At 37.1% G+C, this 18,446-nt stretch overlaps 1 protein-coding gene across 1 annotated transcript in view; it reads right to left on the bottom strand.

Moving 5' to 3' along the window:
- Positions 1 to 18,446, bottom strand: part of CTNNA3 (catenin alpha 3) — a 1,859,096-nt gene that overhangs the window by 1,783,615 nt on the left and 57,035 nt on the right. Inside the window, exon 3 of the mRNA XM_032138296.2 lies at positions 16,138 to 16,330. Coding sequence (XP_031994187.1) covers positions 16,138 to 16,330 — 193 coding nt within the window. The remainder of the gene's footprint in view (positions 1 to 16,137; positions 16,331 to 18,446) is intronic.

Genomic DNA, 18,446 nt, shown 5'->3' on the forward strand with positions numbered 1-18,446 from the left:
ACCCTTATGTTTTAAAGAGTATTTAAAATTGTTTTTGACATTTAGATCCTAAGTCTACCTGGAGTTGACTTTTTGTCTATAGTTATGAGAAGCCAAGTGGTAGAGAGACTGAACAACAGAGAAGTCAAAAGAATGTTGCAGCTGATTGGAGGAACTGGGCAAATAATTTTAAGCCCTTTCTCAGCAAGTCAGGAAGGTAAAATTGGAGTTCTCGGCCTACCTAGGAAGAAATGTCTAGCCAACATTCCACATTTTAAATGGGACTTTACCAAACTTTAAAAATTAATTCTATAATTTTAATACACAATATCCAGCATCCAATCAAAAATTATCCAATATATCAAAAGACAATATTGGATACTCAAGAAACCAAAAGGAAAAACAGACAATATGAACAAACCTAAAAGAGAGTCATATTACACAAATTAGATATGGATATTAAGTATAATTGAGACGATCAAGAAAAATTATATCATGATGAAAATTTCAGCAGGAAATTATAATTTGTAAAAACCTATTAAGTGGAAATTCTTGAACCAAGTAATATAATAAAGATTGAAAGAGTTGGATTCAATGTCACATAGATATAGCTAAACACAGGATTATTAACCATAATGTGTTAATAGAAAATGTCCAGATAGAAGCATGAAGAGAAAAACAAATGTATAAAATACAGAAAAGAGCATAAGAGACCTATGAGACATGATGAAAAAATATTAAATGCATAATCATAATTTGAAAAGACATGTAAGAGAAGAAGAAAAGGGATATTTGAAGAGAAAATGATCAAGAATTCTCCAAAATAAATGAAAGACATCAAACCATAGACTTACAAGTGCTATAAACCAATAGCAGGATAAATACCAAGAAAACCACATGAAGGTATATTATAATAATATTACTGATAGCAACAGGAGTCAGACAAATTCTTCTGCAGACAGGGATGGGTCCCCAGTGAAACCCAACCTTCAAGCAAAGGACAGTCTAAAACCTGAAAATCGAACTGCCAGTTCAGCATAGAGTCCATGACCAGAGTGAGAACTTTCATCCCTATCTTACCCCCTCTCTCTCAACTGGTTCCTTCTGAATGATGTCTTTTAACCAATTGAATGGTGCTTTTACCAAGACCACTCAAGGACCTATCAGCATGCAGTCCCCCATTCTAAGCCCATAAAAACCCCAGACTCAGCCTCACAGCCTTACCCACTTTCAGGACCCCTCTCATTGCTGAGAGTTTTCTTTCTGTCACTCAATAAAATTTTACTTTGTCCTACTCAATCTCCAGTATCCATATACCTTATTCCTCTTGGTCTTAGGACAAGAATTTGCTGAACTGCTGGAGCAAAATAGCAATAACATTCTTCCTCACCAAGCTGGGGGCAGCAGGAGTAAAATTGCTGTAACATTCCCTCCCTCTCACCAAACCAAGGGAGAGAAGAAGCTGCTGGACACCACTCTCTCTCCCACTCGCCAAACTATGGGAGCAAAAAAGCTGCAATATTTCTAAAACAAAAGATTTAAAACATTTTTTAAACAAGTCAGAGAAAAAAGGCACAGTACCTTCAAAGAAGTTGCAAAATGACTTATAGTTAATTTGTCAGTAGCAACAATGGAATCCAGAGGCAAAAGAATAACTTCTCCAACTTGTTTTAAAAAAGAAAAAAAGAACTGATTTCCAACTTAAAATTATTTACTCAGAGGAAAAAATAAACTCAAAACTGAAAGTGGCAGTTTCCACTGCTAGCAATAATAAGATAGAATACATATGACTAATCCTTTCAAAAATAACAGACAAAATATATAAACCAACTACTTTTTTTAACTTTTTTTCCTTCCAACATTTATTTTAGGTTCAGGGGTACATGTGCAGATTTGTTACATCAGTAAGTTGCATGTCACTGGGTTTGGGGTACAAATTATTTCATCACCCAGGTAGTAAGCACAGTACCTGGTAAGTAGTTGTTCAATCCTAACCCTTCTCCTACCCTCCACCTTTAAGTAGGCCCCAATGTCTATTATTCCCTTCTTTGTGTCCATATGTACCCAATGTTTAGCTCCCAAGTATAAGTGAGAAGATGTGATATTTGGTTCTCTGTTCCTGTGTTCATTCACTCAGGATAATGGCCTCCAGCTGCATCCATGTTGCTGCAAAGGACATGACTTCATTCTTTTTTATGGCTGCATAGTAGTCTATGGTGTATACATGGTACATTTTCTTTATCCTATCCACCATTGATGGGCACCTGGGTTGATTCCATGTCATTGCTATTGTAAATAGTGCTGCAGTGAACACATGAGTGTATGTGTCTTTTTGGTAGAATGATTTATTTTCTTTTGGATATATATGTAAATTGCTTTAGGCAGTATGGCCATTTTAACAATATTGATTCTTCTGATCCATGAGCATGGAATGTTTTTCCATTTATTTGTGTCATGTCTGATATCTTTCAGCAGCATTTTCTAGTTCTCCTTGTAAAGACCTTTCACCTCCCTGATTAGCTGTATTCCTAGGTATTTTGTACTTTTTGTGGCTATTGTGAATGGATTGTATTCTTGATTTGGCTCTTTGCTTGGATGTCATTGGTGTATAGAAATGCTGCTGACTTTTGTATGTTGATTTTGTATCCTGAAAGTTTGCTAAAGTTGTTTATCAGGTCTAGGAGCCTTTGGGCAGAGATGATGTGGTTTTCTAAGTATAGGCTCAAATCGTCTGCAAATAAAGATAGGTTGAATTCCTCTCTTCCTACTTGGATACATTTTTTTTCTTTCTCTTGACTGATTGTTCTGGCTAGGACTTCCAGTACTATGTTGAATAGGAGTGATGAGGGTGGGCATCCTTGTCTTGCTCCAGTTCTCAAGGAGAATGCTTCCAGCTTTTGCCTATTCATATGGTGCTGACTGTGACTTTGTCATAGATGGCTTTTATTATTTTGAGGTATGTACCTTTGATGCCTAGTTTGTTGAGTGTTTTTAAACTGAAAGGATGTTGAATTTTATTGAAAGCCTTTTCTGTATCTATTGAGATGATCGTGTGTTGTCTTTTAGTTCTGTTTATGTGATCAATCACATTTATTGACTTGTATATGTTGAACAGAACTTGCATCCCAGGGATAAGGCCTATTTGATTGTCATGAATTAGCTTTTTGATGTGCTGCTGAATTCAGTTTGCTTGTACTTTGTCGAGGCTTTTTGCATCTATGTTCATGAGGTATATTGGCCTGAAGTCTTCTTTTATCATTGTGTCTCTGCCAGGTTTTGGTGTCAGAGTGTTGCTGACCTCATAGAATCAGGGAGGAATCCCTCCTCCTCGATTTTTTGAATAGTTTCAGAATGATGGGTACCAGCTCTTCTTTATATGTCTGGTAGAATTTAGTTGTGAATTCATCTGGTCCAGGGCTTTTTCTGATTAGCAGGGATTTTTTTATTACTGATTCAATTTCAGAACTCATTATTGATCTGTTCAGGGTTTCAATTTCTTCCTGGTTCATTCTTGGGGGCTTGTATATTTCTGGAAATTTATCAATTTCTTCTAGGTTTTCTAGTTTGTGTGCATAGAGGTGTTCATAATAATCTGAGGGTTTTTTATATTTCTCTGAGGTTGATGGTAATGTCCACATTGTTATTTCTGATTGTGTTTATTTGGATCATCTCTATTTTTTTCTTAATCTAGGTAGTAGTCTATCAATCTTATTTGTTCTTTCGAAAAACAAACTTCAGGTTTCATTGATCTTTTGTTTTTAAAAAAATTATTTCCATGAGTTTTGGGGGAACGGGTGGTATTTGGTTACATGAGTAAGTTCTTTAGTGCTGATCTGTGAGATTTTGGTGCACCTATCACTCGAGCAGTATACACTGTACCCAATTTGTAGTTTTTTATCCCTCACCCCACCTTCTACCCTTTCCAATGAGTCCCCATAATCTATTGTATCATTCTTATACCTTTGCATCATCATAGCTCAGCTCCCACTTGTGAGTGAGAACACACAATGTTTGGTTTTCCATTCCTGAGTTACTTCCCTTAGAATAATAGTCTCCAGCTCCATCCAAGTTGCTGTGAATGTCATTAATTTGTTCCTTTTATGTCTGAGTAGAATTTCATCATATATATACACACCAAAATGTGTTTTACATCTCAATTTTATTCAGTTCAGCTCTGATTTTGGTTATTTCTTTTTTTCCATTACCTTTGAGGTTGGTTTTCTCTTGCTTTTCTAGTTCCTCTAGCTAAGATTTAGATTGTCAATTTGAGAGCCTTCTGCCTTTTTGATGTGGGCATTTGGTGCTATAAACTTTCCTCTTAACACTGCTTTAGCTGTGTCCCAGAGATTCTGGTACATTGTATCTTTGTTTTCATTTATTCCAAAGTATTTCTTGATTTCTCCCTTAATTTTATTGTTTACCCAAAAGTCATTCAGGAGCACATTGTTTAATTTTCATGTTATTGTATGGTTTTGAGAGATCATTTTGGTATTTATTTATATTTTTATTGCACTGAGATCCTAGAACGTGGTTGGTATGATTTCAGTGTCTTTGAATTTGTTTAGAATTGCTTTATAGCTGAGCATTTGGTTGATTTTAGAGTATGTGCCATGTGCAGATGAGAAGAATGTATATTCTGTGGTTGGGTGGAGTCTGCTGTAGATGTGTTAGGTCTATTCAGTCAAGTGTTGAGTTTAGGTTTTGAATATTTTTGTTAGTTTTCTGCCTCCATGGTCTGTCTAATTCTGTCAGTAGGGTGTTGAAGTCTCCCACTATTATAGTGTGGTTATCTATCTTTATAGGTCTGTAAGAACTTGTTTTATCAATCTGGATGCTCTAGTGTTGAGTACATACATTTTTAGAATAGTTAAGTCTTCTTGTTGAATTGAACCCTTTATCATTATGAAATGCCCTTCTTCGTCTTTTTTCATCATTGCTGGTTTAAAGTCTGACTTGTCTGAGATAAAAAATATCAACCTCAGCTCTTTTTTGTTTTCCATTTGCTTGGTAGATCTTTCTCCATCCCTTTATTTTGAACCTACGGGTGTCACTGTAGGTGAGATGGGTCTCTTGAAGACAGCACGCAGTTGGGTCTTGCTTCTGTATCCAACTTACTTCTCTATGCCTTTTAAGTGGAGCATTTAACCCATTTACATTTATGGTTAACACTGATATGTGCAGATTTGATTCTGCCATCATGTTGTTAGCTGGTGTTTATGTAGACTTGATTATGTAGTTGCTTTATAGTGCATTGGATCTATGTACTTAAGTGTTTTGTGGTGGCTGGTAATAGTCTTTTGTTTCCATGTTTAGCACTCCCTTAACCCATTTATACCTGAGGTTGTAATTTTTTAATTTTTGCAATCAGACCTTGGTGATGACCTTGAGCAGTAGGATATAAATAATTCCCATATGCTTACTGTTCCAATAATGGAACACTAGGTGTAAATGGGTTTTAAGGACCTCTTGAAAGACAGGTCTAGTGGTAACAAATTCCCTTAGCATTTGCTTTTCTAAAAAGGGTTTTATTTCTCCTTTGCTTATGAAGCTTAGTTTGGCTGAATATGAACTTCCTGGTTGGAATTTCTTTTCTTCAAGGATTAAGGATGCTGAATATAGGCCTGTAGTCTCTTCCAGATTCTAGGGTTTCTGCTGAAAGGTCCACTATTAGCCTGATGGGATTCCCTTTGTAGATGACCTGCCCCTTCTCTCTAGATGCCTGTAATACTGTTTCCTTGGCATTCGCCTTGGAGAATAATTATGTGTCTTGGGGATAGTCATCTTGTATAGTATGTCACAGGGGTTCTCTGAATTTCCTGAATCTGAATGTCAACCTCTTTACAGAGGTTGGGGAAATTTTTGTGGACAATATCCTCAAATACATTTTCCAAGGCGTTCTCTCTTTCCCTCTCTTTCAGGGATGCCAATAAGTCATAGATTTGGTCTCTTCACATAATCCCATATTTCTCAGAGGTTTTGTCCTTTTTTGTCTTTTTTCTTTATTTTTATCTGACTGAGTTGATTCAAAGAACCAGCCTTCAAGCTCTGAGATTCCTTCCTCAGCTTGATCTATTCTGCTTTTAATACTTCCAGTTATATTATAAAATTCTTTTGGTGAGTCTTTCAGCTCTATCACATCAGTTGGTTCTTTCTTAAAATGACTATTTTATCTTTCAGCTCTTGAATCATTTGACTGGATTCCTTAGATTCCTTGGATTGGGTTTCAACTTTCTCCCAAATCTTGATAATCTTTCTTGCCATCCAAATTCTGAATTCTATGCTGTCATTTCAGCCATTTCAGTCTGGTTTAAAACCACTGCTGCTGAGCTAGTGCAGTCATTTGGAGGTAAGAATACACTGGCTTTTAGAGTGGCCAGAGTTCTTACACTGGTTCCTTCTCATCTGTGTGGGTTGATGTTCCCTTAATCTTTGAGGTTGCTCTCCTTTGGATCGAGTTTTTTGCTTTTATATTCTTTGATGCCCTTGGAGGTTTGACTGTGGTATAAGTTGGATTTGGTCAACTGGCTTTGTTTCTGGATGATTTCAGAAGGTCAAGGCTCAGCTCATCACTTCTGTGCTGCATGCTCTAACCCTGTGGGGGCTGGGACCAAGCTCACGGCTTTGTTCTCTGGCCCCTCAAGGTTAAGCACCTGCTACACTGGAGGGACCAAGATTTTCCTGGTCCACTGGCAAGAGTACTCTGATGGAGGGTGCTGGCAAAAGCCCTTCATCAGGGTGGCGTCAGTGGAGTTCATGCTCACGTGTGCACCTGCAGCAACAGGGCAGTGGTAGGGCGGTGGCGGCTGTGCATGCGCATGTGCTCCAGTGGCACCAGGGTGGCAGTGGCAAGGTTTATAGGATGAGGCTGCAGGTGAATGCACACCAGCAAAGTGGTGGGTGGAAGCTGTGAGGGGGTGCACACTAGTGAGGGCCCATCTGCAAAAGTTATCTGACGGTTATATTGGATCTACCAGCCAAAGAGTTATGGTGGTGGCTACAGGAAAGCATATCAGCTGGGCGTCTGAGGCTGTACTGCAAGTGGATGCAGCCAGCCAGAGACCTTGGGAGAGGCTGGGCAGACAGAGGAGCACTCATCAGACTGGCTCCACCCTACAGTTAGCCCTGTTCTGTCTAGATCTGACAGTCAAGAAAGGCCAAAACCACCTAAAGGAGTATGGCAAGCCTTGGGGGATGGGGATCCCTGGCCATGTGCCACTGTGATCATTCTTGTTCCAAACCTTCTGGGTTCCATGCAGGCTAGATTCCTGTCTTTGCCAGCTCTCCAAACAGCTCTCCTAGCCAGTTCAAATGTCTATGGGGATCATGGGGTCTCCTGCACCTAGGATTCCTGAGGTCCCTGGCGAGAGCAGGCCACTCTATGCCTATTTAACTCACCCCTTCCCTAGGAGCCTCTCAGGGCCAGGAATGTGTCCTGGTGCTTGGTAACCCCATGCAGGGTTCCCAACTTCCTCCCCCTTCAGCCCAGGATCTGCATTCTCCTTCCAACCACTTTCAATGCCTTCCTTCCAAAGTACTGTTCAGAATGTGCTGATTTTGATGGTGTGGTCTCTTGGTGGGAGAAGCTCTTCCTGATCCCTGTAGTCAGCTATCTTGGCTTCTCCCAAAACAACTATTTCAAGGCACCTGATAAGGACAGAAAGCAAAAAGAAACTGGAGAGAATTTGACTCTTGAAATACTAGAAACCATAGTGGTTGAGAGTTACATTTATATGGCATTTCCTGTAAGTACACTCTCCAGTGGACAGCATAGGGCAGTTAGAACTCAAGTAGAAAGCTACCATCTTACTGACTTAAGATGTCACAGGACAGAGTCTGGGAAAGGACAGAATGGTAAAAACTGAAGGTAAAAAAATCTCATAAAAGAGAAAACTACAGATTGGGGAGCCCTGAAGGTACACATGAATTTTTCTAAAATTGGGGAGATGCTGAAGAACCCAATAGAAAGCAATACTCATAAGGAAAAAAAATAAAAATAAAAATCTGTGCTGTGATTTCAATTGCTGCCAATTTCATTTCAGGAACAACAGAGTTTAAAGTTTGAATCCTGCAAGTTAGATGGTTTTGTAAACACATCAAACTGTCCACTGAAACTCCACCAAGGACACACTATAGAATAAAAGATTATGTTCCAGGACTAAGAATTCTCTGTAAGAATAAAAACTGAATCAACCTGTTAAAAAGGCTACACAAACTCCTGGTTATTCATCAGTAATTTAACCACCTGCTGAACTAAAACTCAACACTCTTCCAAGGAAAATAAAAGAATCCAAAATATCTCTTTCTTTTTCCATCTCTACTATTTCACCCAAACAAGAATCCAAAATACTTATGGTCTATTTTCTATACTGTCAAGTATATAACCAAAACTTACTATCATATGAAGAAACAGGAAAATGTCACCCATAGTAAAAGAAAAATCAGTCAACAGAAACAAAACCCAGTTGTAGTCAGCAAATAAAGGGTATAACGCAACTATCACAAATAGATTTTAAAAGAGACTAGTCCTAATGGATGAATAGATAGGAAATTTCAGTAATGGAAACCATTTTCAAAAAACAAATCAAAATTCAGGAACTAAAGTAAAAAAAAAGTTCACTGGATAGATTTTAAAATAGACCGGAGAGGGCAGAAAGAATTATTGTGATATATTTAAATTAAATGTTATAAAGTACCATTTAAAATATCAGAAGATATGAAATACTTGGGGACAAATTGAATAAAATATGTGCAAGATTTGTATCCAAAATAAATGTAGAGATATATACCATGTTTTTAATCAGAAGACTCATCACTGTTAAAATGTCAGTTCAGCACAAATTGATCCATAGATCTAATCTAGTCCTAACCAAAATCTCAGTGGACTTTTTTGTAAAAATTGACAAGCTAATTCTAAAATTTCTATAAGGTTCAAGGCACTTAGAATAACCTAATCAAAATAATTTGTATTTCAATTACTATGAGGTACAGTAATTAGGACTATTGTGGCATTGGTGTAAGAATAGATATATAAATCAAAGATTCATATTCATATAAGAGCACCTAAGTAGACCCATGCATATATGATCAACTGGGTTTCAACAAAGGTGAAAGAGTAATTCAAAAGAAAAAAATAGTTTTTTCAATAAGTGGTACTGGAAAAACTAAACATCTAAATGCTTATAAATGGTACTGGAGCAATTAAATTTCTGTATTTTAAAAAAAATATGAACTCTAACTCACACAATTCATAAACATTTATTCCCGGGTAGATTGTAAAACAATAAAGCTTCCAGATAGTAACATAAGAAGATATCTTCTTGACTTTGAAGTAGTTATGTTAACAAAGTTTTTTTAACAGAACATAAAAGTCTCTACCCACAAAGGAACAAAATAATAATTTGGAATTTATTTAAATTAAGAACTTCTGAATATTAAAAAAAGGTTAATATTATGAAATGGAGAAGATATTTGTAATACCTACAACTAACAAAAGGACTCATATCTAGAACATATAAGAAGTTATCACAGAAATACAAATTAAAACTACAATATAATACCACTACAAACATTTGAATTAAAAACACTGACACTTGCTAACACCAAGTTCACAAGAATGTGGAGCAGTTGGAACTCATATTAGAAAATTCACTTTGGAAAGCTGTTTGGTAATATCTACTAAAGCTGGGCATATGTATACCTTATGACCCAGAAATTTCATTCCTAGGTAATAGTCCAAAGGAATGTCTACATTAACGCACTGAAAGTAATGCACAAATGTGTATATAATAGCAATGCTTATTAAAGACAAAAACCAGAAATAATTCAAATGTTCATCAGCAATAGAACAGATAGATAAATTATGGTCTATTATCAATGAATGAATGAACTACTATATGGTGAGCTCTCACAGACATACAACGTTAAGCAAAAGAAATCAGACACAAAATACAACATACTGTATAGTCTCAGTATTTAAAGTTCAAAAAGAGGCAAAACTAACCTATGGTGTTAGAAGTCAGGATAGTGATAGAGTAGTAGCTGGTAGGGGGGACAAGGGGCCCTCTTAGGGTTCTAATAATATTCTATTTCTTGATGTGGGTGGAGGTTACATGAGCATGTTCACTATGTGGATATGTATTGTTGTTAGAGATAATGTGTGCACTTTTCTGTATATATGTTATTCTTCAGTAAACCATTTAAAACATTAAAAATAACCACTTGTGTGGCTTAGAACAGTGGTCCCCAACCTTTTTGGCACCAGAAACTGGTTTCATGGAATATAATTTTTCCACAGATGGTGGGTGGGGGGAATGGGGATGGTTTCAGGATGAAACCATTCCACTTCAAATCATCAGGCATTAGAGTCTCATAAAGAGCACACAAACTAGATCCCTCACATGCACTGTTCACAATAGGGTTCACACTCCTATGAGAATCTAATGCCGCAGCTGATCTGTCAGGAGGTGGAGCTTAGGCAGTAATGCTCACTTGCCTGCCACTCACCTCCTGCTGTACGGCCTGGTTCCCAATAGGCCATGGACCAGTACCGGTCCACGACCCGGACTTGGGGACCCCTGGCTTAGAAGCAATGTCTAGCGATTTTAGGGTAATAGAAACCACATAAAGGTAGTATATAGGCTATAGGCAAAACATGTAATCTAGACATTATAAACAACTCTTAACAAATTCCTGGGTAACTGCTATACGAATATTCTAAAACTATTTAAAGAAAATGTCAAATTTAATACTTTGCCATTGTATTGGTATAAGTGTAGGAGTAAGCTATAAGATCATGAGTAACTATAAGTAATTACTTACAATGTGAACCACCTCTGCTGAATCTCTACACTTCTACCCACATAGTACGTTTCCTTTCACCGTCTCTCCCTTATACTACCCATGTTTCACCTTTCATGGGCAAGTTCTTTAGGTAATCAAAATGCCCACATTATTTATCACTTCAAGTCTGTAAATAAAGCCACTGAAAGCAATAAAACAGAATCTTGTAGTAAGGCTACATAAATTATAGTATGTCTTTATTGGAAGGAAAAGTTTTCTAAATTGGTCTCAAAATTCTTTAAAATAAGTCAGTAAATATACAATAAAGCTATCTGTACTCTCAATATATTTTCACTTTTCCAAATACTTTAACCTTATTAGTTGCTCTTCATTAGTCCTTCACCTTATGCCACTGGACAAATACCTTTAAAAAAAAAAAAAAAAAAACCTCAAAGAAGGAAACCACTTAAAATATGTTTCCAGTATTTTGTAGAGTTTATTGGATCAGAATCCATTCTCCTTATACTTCAACCCCACCACTGAGCTTAAAATTCCTTCCAAGCTTTTGGGAACAATGCTCTCACTGTCACTATCCCTACTATCCATAGGATAATCATTGGCTGTTCCCCAAATTCCAGAACGGTGTGCCATTGCATTGCTTTCCTCCCACACTGAAGTCACTGGCAGTAGCTCATTTTGGCAGTTTGTCAAATAAATCACACAGTAAAGCACTTGGTGATCTTTAACCAAATGAATCTGTTGTGTATACAGCATATGACATGTAGAGGTATTTCACATATTATAAGAGAACACAGTGAAGGATATACCCCATACAGCATAATCCTAGAATCAAGACTTCTCTTTGAGAACTTCTCTTTAAAATAACATCTTTTTTTTTGAGCTAAAAAGATTAACTTACTTTAAAACAAAGGCAAATACCATCTCATGGCAATTATTGTTCCCTTCTGAGAATGACTCATGTCTTACATACTTATTGCCAGACAGTTTATGGAAACTATGTTGTCAAATAGATCACATTTTCCTTCAGAAACAATGGGGCTCATATCCCTTACCAAAGAGTCAACAGAGAAACTATAATTATGAGAGTTAATTTTCCATAAAAGCAAAGATAAGACTATTATAAAATTTTATAATATAAAGTGACAAAAGGATGCTTCAACTTTTTAATTTATTTAACAAACATTTAACAAGTGTCTGTGATGTGTCAGGCATTGGTAATCAAATAACACCTGGTACCTGCCACACTCAATAAATTAACTAACAGTCACGATTTACTAAACAAGTACATCAATGTTTACTGTATGCGGTGGTTATTGTCATGAACGAGAGGTGCTCAGAGTCTGTGATGACACGGAAGACAGTCATCTAAATCAGCATCTGGGGTCAGTAAACACTTCCTGGAAAAGATGACCTGGGCTCAGCTTTGCTACATGAGCAAGAACTGGCTGAATTAGAAAGGCAATCCAAGTGACGGGAATATGGTCATGTTTTGCATAACAACATTTTGGTCAACAACAGATGTGCACATGATGGTGGTCCCATAGGAATATAGTAGAGTCGGAAAACTCCTATTGCCTGGTGACCTCATAGCCATAGTAACATCGTAGTGCAACACCTGTGGGTTTTGGTAACACTTCCAGAAGAAGGCATTGTTATCACAGGAAATGAAAATTCCCATGCGTGTTATTGCCCCTGAAGACCTTTCAGTGGGACAAGATATGAATGTGGAAGGCAGTGATATTGATAGGCCTGATTCTGTGTAGGCCTAGGCTAATGTGTGTATTTGTGTCTTAGATTTTAGTAAAAAAACTTTAAACAGTAAAAAAAAAAATTTTAATTTAAAGTAGAAGAAAACTTATAGAATAAGGACATAAAGAAGATATTGTGCAGCTGTACAATGTGTTTTAATCTAAGTATTATTACAAAAGAGTCAAAAGGTTAAAATTTTTTTAAGTTTATAAAGTTAAAAAGTTGCAGTAAGCTACGGCTAATTTATTGAAGAAGGAAAAATATTTTTAAATAAATGTAGGGTAGCCTAAGTGTACAGTATTTATAAAGTCTACAGTGATATACAGTAATATCCTAGGCATTCACCACTCCCTGACTCACTCAAAGCAACTTCCAGTCCTGCAAGTTCCATTCATGGTATGTGCCCTACATAGGTGTACCATTTTTTAATTTTTTATACCATATTTTTACTGTGCCTTTTCTATGTTTAGATATACAAATACTTACTGCTATGTTCTATTAATAATTGCCTGCAGCATTCAGTATAGTAACATGCTGCACAAGCTTATAGCCTAGGATGCCTAGGTGTGTTGTAGACTATGCCATCTAAGTTTGTGTAAGTACACTCTATGATGTTCACACAATGACAAAATGGCATATGGATGCACTTCTCAGAACATGTCCCCATTGTTAAATAAGGTATGACTGTAGCTGATAACACATGCACAGAGGCATAAAGCAACATGGAACATTCAAGAAACTGCGAGTTCCTGTTTGGAGGAACATAAGAGGGAGGAGCAGTCACAGGAAAGAGGTGCAAAATAATGGTAGAAGCCAAATCATGAAATGCTTTGGGAGGTAAGTTTACAAGTTTGAACTTTATTGAAAAAGATAGTCCTGATCCTCCAACAGCTACTAAAAATGATTTTAAGCAGAGAAGTAAAATGAGCATATTTTCATTTTTAAAAGATCTATTTGATTTTACTATGGAGGAAGGCTAATGCAATAATCCTGAATTCATGAAGCAACGTTAGGAATAAAGTAGAAGGAACAGATCTGAGAGACAACAAGGAGAAAAAATTCATTGAACCTGACTGATGAAAGAATATGTACGCCAAACCTCCATGACACCAATATGACAAACCTGCATATGCACCCTGAACCTAAAATAAAAGTTTTAGAAAAGTTTTTAAAAGTTCATTGAACTTAGACATTAATTGGAAGAGAGGGTGGAATGAAAGGAAGAGTCTAAACTGGCTTGGTGACTAAGATGATGATCAAGAACAAGGACAAAGAGAGGGTCTCGGTAGGGAGCAGGGAAAAACAACAAATATATTTCAAATTATCTTGCACATTATGTTTTCTATTTATTGTCTGAAGAATACCTATAAAATATAAATTGTATATAACATATATAACAAAGTGTAGCCATTTTGGAAAACAGTATGGAGGTTCCTAAAGAAATTAGAAATAGAACTACCATTAAGAGCTAGCAATCCCTCTTCTGGGTATAACACTGAAGTAAAGGAAATCACCACTTCATAAAGATGTCTGCACTCCCATATTCACTGTATCATTATTCACAATAGTCAAGATATGAAAACAACCTAAGCGTCCATCAACAGATGAATCGATAAAAAAATTCGTCTATATATACAAAGGAAAAAAGGAGATCCTGCCATTTGTCACAACATGGATGAAACTGGAGAACATCATGCTAAGTGAAATAAGCTAGACATAGAAAACTATTGCAGGATCTCACTTACATGTAGAATCTTTGTTTAAGAAAGTCACACAGGGCCGGGCGCGGTGGCTCACGCTTGTAATCCCAGCACTTTGGGAGGCCGAGGCGGGCGGATCACGAGGTCAGGAGATCGAGACCACAGTGAAACCCTGTCTCAACTAAAAATACAAAAAATTAGCCGGGCGTGGTGGCGGGCGCCTGTAGTCCCAGCTACTCGGAGAGGCTGAGGCAGGAGAATGGCGTGAACCCGGGAGGCGGAGCTTGCAGTGAGCCAAGATTGCACCACTGCACTCCAGCCTGGGCCACAGAGCGAGACTCCGTCTCAAAAAAAAAAAAAAAAGAAAGAAAGTCATACAGACAGAGACAGAGAATAAAACAGTATCTACCAAGGGCTGGGGGCAGGAGTGAGGAAATGGGCCAGTGCAGATCAAAGGATACGAAGTTGCGGTTATGAAGAATGAGCTCTAGGAATCTAGTACACAACATGAAGACTATAGTTAATAATGCTGTATTCGGTATTTTTACCAAATGAGTAGATTTAGATGCTCTTGCTACACACACACAAAAAATGGGTAACTGTTGAGATTATGAATATGTTAATTTACTTTATTATAGTAAACATTTTACTATTTATATGTATTTCATAACATCATGTTGTATACCTTAAATATACACAATAAAATTTATTTTAAAAATAAATTCACACAAATATAAATTTTTTTTTTTTAAGACGAAGTCTCACTCTTGTCTCCCAGGCTGGAGTACAATGGCGCGATCTAGGCTCACTGCAACCTCTGCCTCCCAGGTTCAAGTGATTCTCCTGCTTCAGCCTCCCAAGTTTACAGGCGCCTGCCACCACACCCAGCTAATTTTTGTGTTTTTAGTAGATATGGGGTTTCACCATGTTGGCCAGGCTGGTCTCGAACTCCTGACCTCAGATGATCCACCTGCCTTGGCCTCCCAAAGTGCTGGGATTACAGGCGTGGGCCACCGCGCTCGGCCAAAAATTTTTTTTAAATCCCCTGTATCATACATGTGACATAAAGCTTATTGTTACTAGTATATTCTTTTTAATTATTTAATTAGCAAAGGCTTCCTGATTTTCTTAAAGTTATGTTGGGGGGTTGAGGGAGAAAAATATTTAAAAATCCCAAGTCTCTTACAAAGCTGAACAAGAAAATTTAACTTTCCTTTTCCTCCCAAAATAGATACTTGCAGAAAGCTGATATATACGAAATCATTCCACTAACCAAAGAATATTCAGCAATTATTTTAAAACTATCCTACAATTGAGACTTATATTCATTAGAAAATTGCTGTATTATCATAAGTAAAGATCTCAAAAAGATGAAATATATGCTTTTATTATGTAATATTAACAAAGTAGCAACTTGGCTCATGCATAGTTTATGCAAAGCATTTTTTTAAAAGTTTAGGAAATCTAAACCTCCAGAAATTTGCAAAGTTAAAAATGTACTTCTGAGATGGTCAGTTCTGAAACTTCTATTTCCCAGCTGTTTATAAGGAACTTCATAATTTATTTATGTATAGACAAATAAATCTTCAGCTTCATTAGTCATTTCTCACTATATTCTAAGACCAAAAAAGGGTACTCTTCTCTTTGTTTATTATGGAAAAGCTATGGCAAGGTGGGGGAGGAAGAGGAATTGCCCAGGGGGAGCAAGCAACTAAAAAGAAGAGTCTGGAGTGGGACTGAGCCTTGGAGCTGTCTAATGAGCCACTCTGCCTCCCACAGCTAGCTCCTCACAGCTCTGCAAAAGCCTAAAAAACTGGAGCCAACAAAAACAAAACACTCACAAATCTAATTTGGTGACTAACACCCTAAAGATATGCAGTTTGCTCCTGACCAGGACTGGAGTACTCACTTTCTTTGCGAACTTCCTCAAGTGAAGCCGTAAGCTCATCCTTTAAAACTGTAGCTTCCTGGGCAATCTTCTCTCCCTTGTCTAATAAATTCCAAGTTGCTTCCTCCACAGAAGCTAGAAGGACACTGGCTCTTTTCGAACGTCCTTTTTTCCTGCTGGAAGGGTTCTGGGGACAGTTTACAAGTGTGGTAACCTAAAATTGGAAAAATACAAAGTACTAAATTGACAAATTGTAAGGAGAACACAGTCCTGGGATATTACAGACCAGAACAAAAGACAGTACAGTTGACCCTTGAGCAACTCAAGGGTTAGGGGCGCCAACCCACCGTGCAGTTGAAAATCTGAGTATAACTTTCAACTCCTCAAAAACATAACTACGAATAGCCTACTGTTGACCAGAAGCCTGATAACATAAATAGTCAATTAACACAGATTTTGTATCTATGTGTACTATATAGCTATATTCCTACAATAAGATGAGCTAGAGAGACGATAGTGTTAAGAAAATCATAAGGAAGAGAAAACATAATTAAATAAATCAACAAGTAGAAGTGGATCATCATAAAGGTCTTCATCCTCATCATATTCATATTCCTGAGGAAGAGGAAGAAGAGGAGGGTTGGTCTTGCTGCCTCGGGGGTGTAAGAGGCAGAAGAGATGGAGGAGGTGGAAGGGAAGGCAGCAGAGGCAGGCACACTTGGTGTAACTTTTATTGAAAAAAAATTCGATTAAAAGTGAACCTGCATAGTTCAAGCCAGTGTTGTTTAAAGGTCAACTGTATTTCATAGTAACATGACTCATTTCCAGTGCTGTCGATACATCTACAAAAGTCAAGTCATGGGCACCAAGAACAGCAACAGCAGCCGCCGTGGAGTTCCCAACTATAAATAGGAAGGAAGTGAGAGTCTTAGCGATTGAATTTCAAAATATAGACATTAAAATGTCCTCTCTTCAACTACCCTGGTCATCAAATCATTTCTATGTTAAATATTTACTGAACACCTATTTTTTACATTGTTGTGGATGACGGAAAAGAAATGCATTTCATGCTTTCATGGAGTTTACATTCTTAATATTGGCAGCATACAATAAACATATAAACAAATAAAAAATGTAAGGTTCAGTAAATGTTTTGAGGAAAAATAAAGTTGGGGGAGGTAATAGAGTGAGAGAGAGTGGGGATCGGGGTGGTCAGGAAAGGCCTTTTGATAGGGGACTTTGAGCAAGACCTGTGTGAGAGGCCAAATGAGTTAGGGGAAAGGGTAGAAGACAGATCTTAGAGGTTACAAAGGGCAAGAAAGTAGGTCATAGTAAGGATTTGGACTTTGTTCCCTGAGGCAACCACTGTTTTATATGATTCGGAATGTTTCTCCCTCTCCTAATATTAGTTATCTCTATTCTCAGCCTAAATAGACTAATACTGACTTAATTATAATTATTTTTGGCTCCCTCTTAATGTAGATTGCTGGCTAAAAAGTGGTATAAATTTTATTTTATAATTATTTGATATTTTGGAGATATATAATTTTCTACTCTCATTTTTTACTGTTTTATCAAAGTTCTGTATTTTTTATATGAAGTTTCTGTAATTAAAACAACACACACATACACAGCCTTCTAGAGCATTCCTTCAGTAGTAAAACTTGAACAAACTCCTCACCACAAGTATATGAAGTGAGAAATGTGTTAATTAGCTTGATTTAATCATTTTACAATGTATACATATATCAAAACATCACAGGGTACACCATAAATATATATAAATTTTATTTGCCAATTTTAATTTAATAAAGCTTGAGGAAAAAAAGAAAGAAATGAATCTTAACAAATACAAGAACAAACTCATAATAACAACATTATTTGAAGACAAAAATTAAGCTTCTGTATTTGGAAATAAAAACATCATACTGAATTACATTATTAAAAAGCACCTATTTCTGGCCAGGGGCAGTGGCTCATACCCGTAATCCCAGCACTTTGGGAGGCCGAGGCGGGTGGATCACCTGAGGTCGGAAGTTCAAGACCAACCTGACCAACATGGAGAAACCCCGTCTCTACTAAAAATACAAAATTAGCTGGGTGTGGTGGCGCATGCCTGTAATCCCAGCTATTCAGGAGGCTGAGGCAGGAGAATCGCTTGAACCTGGGAGGCGGAGGTTGCGGTGAGCCAAGATCACGCCATTGCACTCCAGCCTGGGCAACAAGGGCAAAACTCTATCTCAAAAAAAAAAAAAAAAAAAAAACACCCATTTCTTAATTAAATCTTGGATCACAATTACAAGTTTTGGATTAAATTTTTATAAACAAAG

This window comes from Hylobates moloch, unplaced genomic scaffold (genome assembly GCF_009828535.3).
Source record: "Hylobates moloch isolate HMO894 unplaced genomic scaffold, HMol_V3 SCAFFOLD_3, whole genome shotgun sequence".
NCBI lineage: Eukaryota > Metazoa > Chordata > Mammalia > Primates > Hylobatidae > Hylobates > Hylobates moloch.